Here is a 12328-nt window from a genome sequence, read left to right on the forward strand (position 1 = left end):
GACAGTTCATGCTCTCAAGGGGATTACAGTCTCTTACAGTGGATAAGCTATAGCCACAAATAACATTTCCAGGTAGGATAAGGGGAGGAACTTTGAAGGAGGCACAAGGTGAGGACCTTCCCTGTCTGGCTTGTGCAGCTTCTGGTGGAAATCTGTTCATGTATACTTGGTCCATGTGTCTATGTTTTTTTTTTTTTTTTTAGTTGGAGTCTCACTCTGTCACCCAGACTGGAGTGCAGTGGCCGCTCCCGGCCACCGCAGCCTCGATCTGCTGGGCTCCGGCGATCCTTCCGCTCAGCCTTCCAGTAGCTGGAACTAGAGGCGTTCACTACCACGCCGGCTAATTTTTTGATTTATTGTAGAGATGAGGTCTCGCCAAGTTGCCCAGGCGGGTCTCGAACCCGCGGGCTCAGGCAATCCACTCACCTCAGCATCCCAAAGGCGCGGGATTACAGGCTGAGCCACCGAGCCCGGCATGTGTCCATGTTTTGAAATCTTTATCTGCTCCCATTTCCATGTCTATATGTCCATAGGCCTGTGTCCACATGTGTCTCATGCGTTTGTGTCTATAAGTCTCTGACCCCATGTCCATGTGTCTGTGTCCCTGTGTCCTAGCACAAGTGAGTCCATCTCTCTGGGCTCCATAATTGCTTTCATCCACAATCCCCACCTCCAGGGCCGGCGAGGTTTCTAGCACCCGGGACCTGAGCCCCACCCATGGTGGGAGCACTCCCTGCTCAGCAGACCCTGTCCTTGCCTTCCTCCCAGGGAGGACCCATGGCGTGTGGCAAAGATGGTGAAGTCCTACCTGCCACACAACATCCCGCAGAGGGAGGTGGTTGACACCACTGGCCTCAACCAGTCCCACCTGTCCCAGCACCTCAACAAGGGCACCCCCATGAAGACTCAGAAGCGGGACGCCCTGTACACCTGGTACGTCCGCAAGCAGCGAGAGGTGGCTCAGCGTAAGTAACAACCCCAGCACGTGTCTTCCCTGGCCAGGCCCAGGAATCTCCCCCCAACTCATAGGTGGAGGCCGGGAGGTTCACTGCCCCATTACACAGATGGGTAGAGTGAGAGGAAATCAGTGGGATTCAGCCCACCTCTTCTGCCCCAGATGCTCTGCAGGAGGGGAGTGGGCATGGCCCGGATCTCCAAAGGTGGATGAACGGGGTCCCTGCCTTCCAAGAGCTCACTCACAGTTAAGTGGGAATACAGAACTGATCATTACGATTCAGTGAGGCGTGTATCATAATGTGTTAGCAACAATAGCAACAACATCAATAGGTAGCATTTATCAAGTATTGACTGTGTGCCTGGCCCAGTACAGAGTATTACACAAAGTATTTGAGAGTGTTGAGCTGACTATAGATTGGGGAGTAATCTATTCTTCCTCAGGGAGGCAGAGGTATCAGGAAGATTGATACCTCTGGAAGTATGACCTTTAGACTAGGTCTTAAAGTGTGAGTTAAGTGTCGACCCATGGAGATGTAGGGCAGGGTGTTAACAGGCATAAGGAACAGCAGATGTAGAGGCAGAGGTGAGGTCCACACTCAGAGAATCCTGCGCTGCAAACCCAGGAAGACATGGGTGCCTTTTTATTCAGGGAATAGTGGGTTTCCTTATCCAGGTCTCCCATTCCACCAAATCCCAAGTGCAGTGTCACTCTATCTATGTGTAAAAATTTTGACATTAATTTTATTAAGTATCCAGATTTTTTTTTGAGTTAGAGTCTTACTTTGTCGCCCAGGCTGGAGTGCAGTGGCATGCTCACGGCCCTCGCAGTCTCAACTTGTTGGGCTCAGTGAATCCTTCTGTCTCAGCTTTCCAAGTAGCAGGAACTACAGGCACGTGCCACCACGCCCAGCTAATTTTTGATTTATTGTAGAGATGAGGTCTCGCCAAATTGCCCAGGCTGGTCTTGAACCCATGGGCTCAGGCAATCTTCTCATCTCGGCCTCCCAAAGTGCTGGGATTATAGGCATGAGTCACTGTGCCCAGTCAATTATCCATTTTTTTTTTTTTTTAAAGGTAGTAGCCAGACATGGTGGCACATGCATATAGTCCCAGCTGTTTGGGAGGCTGAGGCAGGAGGTCTGTGTGAGTTCAGGAGTTTGAGCAACATAGCAATACCTCATTTCTTAAGGAAAAAAAGGAAGAAAGGCAATACACACCTGGTTTTAAAAAAAAAAAAGGCATGGTTTTCTTAAAGCAGCCATTGGCATTCCCAGTGTCTTGTGTATCCTTCCAGAGATATTTTCTTTAGGTACTAGTTACAGATGTGTTGTTTACCTGTTCCTTTTCTGGTTAATGGGAACATACTACACACACTGGCTGGCACTTTGCTTTTTTTTTTCTTTTAAAGTTGTGGGGTACAATTCAGAACTAGATATACAAATGGTCATTGTGTAGGTGTGTAGGTAAAGTTTGGGCCTCACTTTGGTCCCTACTTCACCTGGTTTGATATCAGGTACCCTTGTTGATGAGGTGTGCCCTCCACCACTGGCACCTTGTTTTTTATTCCTCTTAGCAATAAGCCTCGCATATCTTTTCCTGTTAGCACTGAGAGATTGAGTGAGCTGATCCTTTTTTAAGGGCTGCTGACTGTTCATTGGAAGCATCATTATGTGTTTAACTGGCCACTGGACTTTTAGTTTTCCCAGTCTGTTCAAACAACCCAGATGCTGCAAAGAACACCCTTCTTTATATAAGTTTGTACTCACATGTGAGCATTTCTGTAGGATAAATTCCTAGAAGTAGAGTGCTGGGGCCCAGAGTAGGTACTTTAAAATATTTAATAAAGATTGCCAAAGTTCCTTCCAAAGAGGCTGTACCAATTTATGCTTCTATCAAGAGTAAAAATTACTGAAACAAAATGATGTGTGCAATTAAACCTCTCTGATCCTTACTCTATGCCTATCCCTCATCCCAATTATTGAGGTGTTCACTGCCTTCTGCATGTAATACACACTTGGAAAAACAGCACAAAACATTTTGATAATATTTGAATTTGTATGAGAAAAAAACAATAAAGATTTTGAAAATTCGTTAGAATTAGATTTAGCTTCTGAGAGAAATTGAATGTATTCTCCCAAAACCATCACTGGAAGAAATTTTGCAACATTAAACAAAATGCATTTTAAATTTATTTTTATTGCCTGTTTTTTTTTTGAGACAGGGTCTTGCTCTGTTGCCCAGACTGGAGTGCAGTGGCACAATCATAGCTCACTGTAACCTCAAACTCCTGGGTTCAAGTGAGCCTCCCATCTCAGCCTCCCAAGTAGCTGGGACTACAGGCATGCACTACCATACTTGGCTAATCTTATTTATTTTTTATAGAAATGGGATCTCACTGTGTTGCCTAGGCTGTTCTCAAACTCCTGGTCTCAAGTGATCCTCACACCTCGACTTCCCAAAGTGTTGGGTTTACAGGCGTGAGCCACTGCATCTGGCTCACTTAAAATTTAATTTTTATTTATTTACTTATTTACTTATTTGAGTTGGAGTCTCACTCCTGCTGGGCTCCGGTGATCTTTCCGCCTCAGCCTTCCAAGTAGCCAGAACTACAGGCACATGCTACCATGCTAATTTTTGATTTATTGTAGAGACGAGGTCTCGCCAAGTTGCCTGGACTGGTCTCATGGGCTCAGGCAATCCACTCACCTCGGCCTCCCAAATGCTGGGATTGCAGGCTGAGCCACTGAGTCTGGCCTATTTTTCATTTCTAACAGTTAAAAATGTAATCAAGGATTTCAGCCTAGAGGCTAGAATAAAGAAGCAAACTGTAGGTCGGTGCAGTGGCTCATGCATGTAATCCCAACACTTTGGGAGGTGGAGGTGGGAGTATTGCCCGAGTCCAGGGGTTTGAGACCAGCCTTGGCAACACAGTGAGACCTGGTGTCTTCAATAAATTAAAAAAAAATTAACCTGGCGTGATGGCACGTGCCAGTGATTCCAGCTACTTGGAAGGATGAGGCGGAAGGATTGGCTGAGCCCAGCAGGTGGAGGCTGTGTTGGCTGTGAGCGTGCCACACTGTACTCCAGCCTGGATGACAGAGTGAGACTCTGACTCAAAACAAACAAAGAAACAAACAACAACCCCCCACCTCGTGGCTCAAATAGCCTTCCTCTGATAATTTTTAACCCTAAAAAAGAAATTGTAGGATTTGAGATGCAGAGCTTTCAAGATATGACTCATGTATTAGGACTCTTTCTATAATGAGGGACAGAACCCAACTCAAACTGATTTAAACCAAAAAGGGAATCTGTTGGCTTATGGATGTGAAGAGTCCAGGGCTGCTTCAGGCATGGCTGAATCCAGGTGCACAAATGACATCAGCATGGTGTTTCTGGGCTCTGTTTTCTTTTGTGTTGGCTTCATTCTCAGGCAGGCTCTCCACATATTGGCAAAGGTGGGTTCTGGAAGCTCTGGGCTGTCATCCTGCCAGCTTAGCAACCTCAGAGGGAAAAGAGCTCCTCTTATCAGTTGCTTTTAGTCAGATGTTTCTTTTTTATTTTTAAAAATGTCAACTACGCCAGGCTCGGTGGCTCAGCCTGTAATCCCGCACCTTTGGGAGGCTGAGGTGAGTGGATTGCCTGAGCCCGCGGGTTCGAGACCCGCCTGGGCAGCAAGACTTCATCTCTACAATAAATCAAAAAAATCAGCCGGGCGTGGTAGCGCATGCCTGTAATTCCGGCTACTCAGAAGGCTGAGGCGGAAGGATCGCTGGAGCCCAACAGGCGAGGCTGCAGTGGCCGGGAGTGGCCACTGCACTCCAGTCTGGGCAACCGAGTGAGACTCCAACTCAAAAAAAAAAAGAAAAGGACTGGCAGTAGTGGGAAACTGCCAGGGGAGGGAGGGGGCACACCTCATCAACAAAGGTACTGCATAATGAACATTTGTAGACTTAACCCTGAATTGTACCCCACAAATTAAAAATTAAAAATTAAAAAAAATGTAAACTGTAATTTTATTTATTTTTGAGATTGGGGTCTTGCTATGTTGCCCATCCTGGTCTCAAACTCCTGGGCTCAAGCAATCCTCCCATATCAGTCTCCTGAGTAGCTGGGACTACAGGCACTGTGTCAAACTATAATGTAAATTTTAAATGAAGTCCAACATACACAAGGTGCACAAATCCTAGGCATAGAGCTCAATGAATTTTCACAATGTGGACACACCAATGGAGCCACCAACCAGATAAAAAAATGGAATATGATAATCATCTAAACTGGCTGTGTTTTGAAATCAAATTTCAAATTGAAATTAAGGGTGTATGAGGACAATCAGAAGCAATTACGAATAAACTGAGAACATTATTCCTTACATTCTGACCCTATCCATAGTCTAGAACTTGTATTCTCTTCTTCCTGACTAGGACCTCATTTTGAGTCAAGGATTGTGATTCCTTCTAGTAGAAAGCCAACAGTGGAACTTCAGTCCTTACTTATATGTTGGCTGGAGAGAAAATCTGAAAACGATTTGATTTGCAAATCACTGCATAACATACTACTCCAAACATATTGGCTTAACACATGAAACATTTATGCTTTCTCACAATTTCTCACAATAGTATCAACTCCCCAGAAGCCCCACCCCCTCAGTGAGAGTAACCATCAATCTTGACTCCTATCATCATGGGCCAATTGTGGCTATTTGAAGATTGTATAAGTTAAATCATGCTGTTACAGTGGCATCTTTCACTCTATATTATGATCATGAGATTCATCCATGTGATTCCATGTCATTGTAGATTGACTGTGTGTGAATATTCCATTGTGTGAATAAATGTATTTATTCTTTCTTCTTTGGTGGACATTTGGATTGCTTCTGATTATTTGCTCTTGTGAGCAGTGCTGCTAGGGACATTTCAGTACGTGTATTTTGTTAAATAGGTATGTGCATTTCTATGGGTATGAGACTGCTAAATCAAGGAGTGTATTTAATTGCAGCTTAAATAGATACTGCTAAATACTGATCAATTTGTCCACTACCCAGTAGTATTTGAGAGTCCCACGTGCTCCTGGAATCTTCACCAACACTTGGTAAAGCCAGTCTTTATCATTTTGGCCAGGTAGTTGTGTGGTAGATTGCACTGTGATTTTTTAACTTTCATTTCCTTGATAACTCCTTGTGTTGAGTATCTTTTCATGTAGTTATTGAATATCTGGGATCCTCTTTAAGAAGTATCTATTCAAGGATGCTACCCATTTTTTAAGTTGAGTTGTCTACTTTTTTTCTTACGGATTTATAGAAGTTTTATAAAATATACCCTGGCCATAAGTCCTTTTTCAAATATATATACTGAAAATATGTTTTCCCACTCTGTGATTTGCCTTATACTCTTCAAATGATGTCTTTTGATGAGAAGTTCTTATTTTTTTCTCTATGGTTAATGCTTTTTGTGTTCTCTTTAAGAAGTCTTTGTCTCCTGCTAGATGTGGTGGCTCACGCCTGTACTCCCAGCACTTTGAGAGGCAGAGGTAGGAGGGTTCCTTGAGGCCAGAAGCTTGAGACCAGCGTGGAAAACATAGTGAGACCCAGTCTCTACAAATAAATAAACAAAAATAGAATTTGAGAAATCTTTGTCTAACTCAAGTTATGAACACATATTCTCCTTATTTTATTCTAATAGTTTTATTTGACTTTCCACATTCAGAGCTGGAATTGATTTTTGTATGTGAGATAGAAAGTCAGGCTTCATTTATCTTTTCAAGTTGTTTCAGCCTTTATTATTCCTCTCACCTTATAGATGGAGCTACTGGTATCCAGGTTTCATTTTTTTTCTCCTATATAATTGACCACCCAGCACCACTTATTGAAAGAAGACTCATGAGCCAGTCACAGTAGCCAGAGGGATGCAGTGTTGCTGTTGACCAGAGTAAGGTCACCTCACCTCAACTAGATGGGCTGAGACAGAGGACGAAGGTTGTCAAGGAGAATCAGGGTGCTGCTTTCTGAAGAAGGAAATGGTACCATGCAGGGGAAAGCAGTGTCTGCCACAGGGGACTTCTCAGAGAATAAACTGAGTGACTGGGCCTTCTCAGAGAAGCAGCAGATGTGATAAATATGCTCTGGTTGGGACAAGGTAGTCCAGGGACTAAATGCAAGGTTCTGAGCCAGACTGCCTGGGTTTAAGGCCTGGCTCTGCCACTTGTCCCCTGTGTGAGCTTGGGCAAGTTGATTAGCCTTCGTGTGATGCTGTTTCCCCGTCTATATAATAGGCATGAAATAGAATCTACCTTGTGGGGCTGTCCTGAAGGTGAAGTTTGTAGAAGTGCCTGGCTTACGGAAAGCAGAAAGCACTTGCTGTTATTACGGCAAGTGGTTTCCTGCCAGATGTTCTCTGAACTTCTTCCTCAACCCTCCCCCATCAAATCCACAGTGGCCTAACATTGTCTGCTTTGCATGTTCGATCACTTAAGAAACCAAATTTGTGGCTGGGCTTGGTGGCTCAGCCTGTAATCCCAGCACTTTGGCAGGCCGAGGCGAGCAGATTGCCTTAGCCTGCGGGTTCGTGACCCACCTGGACAACTTGGCGAGACCTCATCTCTACAATAAATCAAAAATTAGCCATGCGTGGTAGTGAGTGTCTGTAGATCTGGCTGCTTGGAAGGCTGAGGCAGTAGGGTCACCAGAGCCCAGAAGGGCAAGGCTGCAGTGGCCGGGAGCATGCCGCTGCACTCCAGTCTGGGTGACAGGGTGAGGCTCCAATACAAAAAAAAAGAAACCAAACTTGTAATTTTAGGATACATTTAGATTTACAGACTTACTAGGAGAGAGTACAAAGGATTCTCGTATAACTCACACCTAACTTTCCCTAATTAAAACTTTTTTTTTTAAAGAGACAGGGTCTCACTGTGTTGCACAGGCTGGAGTGCAGTGACATGATCATAGCTCACTGCAGCCTTAAACTTCTGGGCTCATCCTGGTTAATTTTTTTTTTTTACTTTTTGTAGAGACAGGGGTTCTCACTATGTTGCTCAGGCTGGTCTTGAACTTCTGGTCTCAAGTGATCCTCCTGCCTTGGTTTCCCAAAGCACTGGAATTATGGGCATGAGCCTCTGTGTCTGGCCCCAGTTTTCCCTACTACTAACATTAGTATGGTACATTTGTCACAATTAATAATAAACCAGCAAGGCTTCATTTTTTTTTTTGAGTTGGAGTCTCGCTCCTGGCCACCGCAACCTGTACCTGCTGGGCTCCGGCGATCCTTCCGCCTCAGCCTTCCGAGTAGCTGGAATAACAGGCACACGCTACCATGCCCAGCTGATTTTTTTATTTATTGTAGAGATGAGGTCTCACCAGGTTGCCCAGTCTGGTCTCGAACCCCTGGACTCAGACAATCCTCTTGCCTCGGTCTCCCAAAGTGCTGGAACTGCAGGCTTGAGCCACCAAGCCTGGCAAGGCTTCATTATTAAGTGAAGTCCATACTTTATTCAGATTTCCTTTCCTTTTCCCTAATGTCCAAAGACATTTTCTATCCCAAGATCCCCATCCAGTGTAGATACATTGTACTTAGTCTCCACGTCTCCTTAGTCCCTTGGTTGTGACCGTTTCTCAGATTTCCCCTTTTTTTGATGTTCTTGACTAATTGTTTTTGAAGCTGAAATATCTTAGGTTTTCAGGCCAAGTCATAGATAGTATCATGTATTCCAGAGCTAGGTCCAGGCCCTGCCAGCCTGGGGCCATGCTGTGGGCACAGGAAGAAGGCAGGGTGGCCAACTGAGAGTCAGTGGGAGTGGGCGCTCAAGCCACAGGGGCTGAGAATGTCAGCATCTGGGCCAAGTGGGTTTCTGGCAGCTGGTAAGGGGGGCTTCCTGCCTCTCCCCTGAGCACTGGGGCCTGCTTCTACTTTGTGTGTGTGTGTGTGTGTGTGTGTGTGTGTGTGTGTGTTTGAGTTGGAGTCTCACTCAATTGCCCAGACTGGAGTGCAGTGGCTGCTCCCGGCCACCGCAGCCTCGCCTGCTGGGTTCCGGCGATCCTTCCACCTCAGCCTGCTGAGTAGCCGGAATTACAGGCATGCACTACCATGCCCGGCTGATTTTTTGATTTATTGTAGAGATGAGGTCTCGCTGCCCAGGTGGGTCGCGAACCCACGGGCTCAGGCAATCCACTCACCTCAGCCTCCCAAAGGCGCAGGATTACAGGCTGAGCCACCGAGCCCGGCTTGCTTCTACTTTTTAGTGCTCAGATGTTGAGGGCTCGCCTGCTGCTTAGAATCTTCCTTCCTCTTTTCTCCTAAAGTGCTGTCCTGGCTCTTGTCTGTCCCATTCCTTTGGTGACCTGGTCAGGGATGATCTGATAGACTAGTTTCCAGTAAGGTGGAACCAGATGATGAGAGCTGACTGGGTTAATTTCTTTCTGGCTAACGCTTGTATTTTAAGCCTGATGTCCAAGACTGAACAGCTGAATCTATTAATAGTTTCGAATCTGCTCAGGAAACATGCTTCAAGTTTCTGCTCTGTGTGACCCTGAAAAAACATGTAACCTCCCAGATCCTCAGCTTCCTCATCTGTAAAACGGGGACACAAAATGTGCCAAATCTGGACAAATGCTAATGCTTACCTGGAGTCTTGTGTTGAGGAGGACTGTGAGATTGTATCCTGGCTCAGTAGAAAAACATGCAGGTATTGATTAATGATGTCTGCCATGGACACAAGTAAAGAAAGGGGTGACCCGTGCGCTATGTGTTTGTTGTTCCTGGATTGGATAATTTGTAAGTTCTAGCTGTAAGCTCATCTGTTCAACACCCTGAGGATGAGAAAGCATCAGGGGCATGGTTAGGTGAACTAATGTGGGAAGGTGGGGGTGGCTGGAGCCTCACTCATGGCTCTCTGTGCTTACAGAGTTCACCCATGCAGGGCAGGGTGGGCTGATCGAAGAGCCCACAGGGGATGAGCTACCAACCAAGAAGGGGCGAAGGAATCGCTTCAAGTGGGGCCCAGCATCCCAGCAGATCCTGTTCCAGGCCTACGAGAGGCAGAAGAACCCCAGCAAGGAGGAGAGAGGGACACTGGTGGAGGAGTGCAACAGGTAGAGGGCTGCAGGGAGCTGTGCTGGTTTGGTTTGGGTTGGGGCAAGGTGGGGCAGGGGAGGGTGACTGTGGGTCCTCAGGGAGGCTCTCCTGAGTCCTGGAGGACACCTGCTGTTGACTTAGCGTGCCCGGAGAGTTGAGATACTCAACTCCAACTCCTGCTCGGTGACTTGAACCTAACTCCACTCCCAGTGACGTCCGCCCACCCAAGGTACCTCTTTGGTGGCTGCTCACCTCATTCCATCCTTTCTGCAATCCCATGGCTATTCTTTCTTTATGTTTTTTGTCTCTTTTTTTTGAGTCGGAGTCTCACTTTGTCATCCAGACTGGAGTGCAGTGGCCGCTCCCGGCCACCGCAGCCTCTACCTGGTGGGGTCCGGCGATCCTTCTACCTCAGCCTTTCAAGTAGCCGGAATTACGGGCGCGCTACCACGCCTGGCTGATTTTTTTTGATTTATTGTAGAGATGAGGTCTCGCCAAGTTGCCCAAGCAGATCTCAAACCCGCAGGCTCAGGCAATTCACTCACCTCAGCCTCCCAAAGGCGCGGGATTACAGGCTGAGCCACCAAGAAGCCTGGCAAGGCTTCATTATTAAGTGAAGTTCATACTTTATTCAGATTTCCTTTCCTTTTCCCTAATGTCCAAAGACATTTTCCATCCCAAGATCCCCATCTAGTATAGATACATTGTACTTAGTCTTCACGTCTCCTTAGTCCCTTGGTTGTGACCGTTTCTCAGATTTCCCCTTTTTTTTGATGTCCTTGACTAATTGTTTTTGAAGCTGAAATATCTTAGGTTTTCAGGCCAAGTCATAGTATCACGTATTCCAGAGCTAGGTCCAGGCCCTGCCAGCCTGGGGCCATGCTGTGGGCATAGGAAGAAGGCAGGGTGGCCAACTGAGAGTCAGTGGGAGTGGGCGCTCAAGCCACAGGGGCTGAGAATGTCGGCATCTGGGCCAAGTGGGCTTCTAGCAGCTGGTAAGGGGGACTTCTTGCCTCTCCCCGGAGCACTGGGGCCTGCTTCTACTTTTTAGTGCTCAGATGTTGAGGGCTCGCCTGCTGCTTAGAACCTTCCTTCCTCTCTTCTCCTAAAGTGCTGTCCCATTCCTTTGGTGGCCTGGTCAGGGATGATCTGATAGACTAGTTTCCAGTAAGGTGGAACCAGCTGATGAGAGCTGACTGGGTCAATTTCTTTCTGGCTAATGCTTGTATTTTAAGCCTGATGTCCAAGACTGAACAGCTGAATCTATTAATAGTTCCGAATCTGCTCAGGAAATATGCTTCAAGTTTCTGCTCTGTGTGACCCTGAAAAAACATGTAACCTCCCAGAGCCTCAGCTTCCTCATCTGTAAAACGGGGACACAAAATGTGCCAAATCTGAACAAATGCTAATGCTTACCTGGAGTCTTGTGCTTACCTGGAGTCTTGTGTTGAGGAGGACTGTGAGATTGTATCTTGGCTCAGTAGAAAAACATGCAGGGATTGATTAATGATGTCTGCCATGGACACAAGTAAAGAAAGGGGTGGCCCGTGCACTATGTGTTTGTTGTTCCTGGATTGGATAATTTGTAAGTTCTAGCTGTAAGCTCATCTGTTCAACACCCTGAGGATGAGAAAGCATCAGGGGCATGGTTAGGTGAACTAATGTGGGAAGGTGGGGGTGGCTGGAGCCTCACTCATGGCTCTCTGTGCTTACAGAGTTCACCCATGCAGGGCAGGGTGGGCTGATCGAAGAACCCACAGGGGATGAGCTACCAACCAAGAAGGGGCGAAGGAATCGCTTCAAGTGGGGCCCAGCATCCCAGCAGATCCTGTTCCAGGCCTATGAGAGGCAGAAGAACCCCAGCAAGGAGGAAAGAGAGACACTGGTGGAGGAGTGCAACAGGTAGAGGGCTGCAGGGAGCTGTGCTGGTTTGGTTTGGGCTGGGGCAAGGTGGGGCAGGGGAGGGTGACTCTGGGTCCTCAGGGAGGCTCTCCTGAGTCCTGGAGGGCACCTGCTGTTGACTTAGCCTGCCTGGAGAGTTGAGATACTCAACTCCAACTCCTACTCGGTGACTTGAACCTAACTCCACTCCCAGTGACCTATGCCCACCCAAGCTACCTCTTTGGTGACTGCTCACCTCATTCCATCCTTTTTGCAATCCCATGGCTATTCTTTCTTTATGTATTTTCTCTTCTTTTTTTTTTTTGAGTCGGAGTCTCACTTTGTCGTCCAGACTGGAGTGCAGTGGTCGCTCCCGGCCACCGCAGCCTCGACCTGGTGGGCTCCGGTGATCCTTCTGCCTCAGCCTT

At 46.8% G+C, this 12328-nt stretch overlaps 1 protein-coding gene across 1 annotated transcript in view; it reads left to right on the top strand.

Annotated features, from left to right (window-relative positions):
- Positions 1 to 774: 774 nt before the first annotated feature.
- The window catches only part of LOC103277010 (hepatocyte nuclear factor 1-alpha-like), a gene marked incomplete at its 3' end in the record, with an annotated part of 12281 nt that continues 727 nt past the window's right edge, over positions 775 to 12328 (top strand). The window contains exons 1-2 of the mRNA XM_021707225.1: positions 775 to 965; positions 9850 to 10036. Of these exons, the coding sequence (XP_021562900.1) occupies positions 794 to 965; positions 9850 to 10036 (359 nt within the window). The remainder of the gene's footprint in view (positions 966 to 9849; positions 10037 to 12328) is intronic.

The sequence above is a fragment of the Carlito syrichta genome, unplaced genomic scaffold (genome assembly GCF_000164805.1).
Source record: "Carlito syrichta isolate Samal-C Ts95f unplaced genomic scaffold, Tarsius_syrichta-2.0.1 Scaffold316457, whole genome shotgun sequence".
NCBI lineage: Eukaryota > Metazoa > Chordata > Mammalia > Primates > Tarsiidae > Carlito > Carlito syrichta.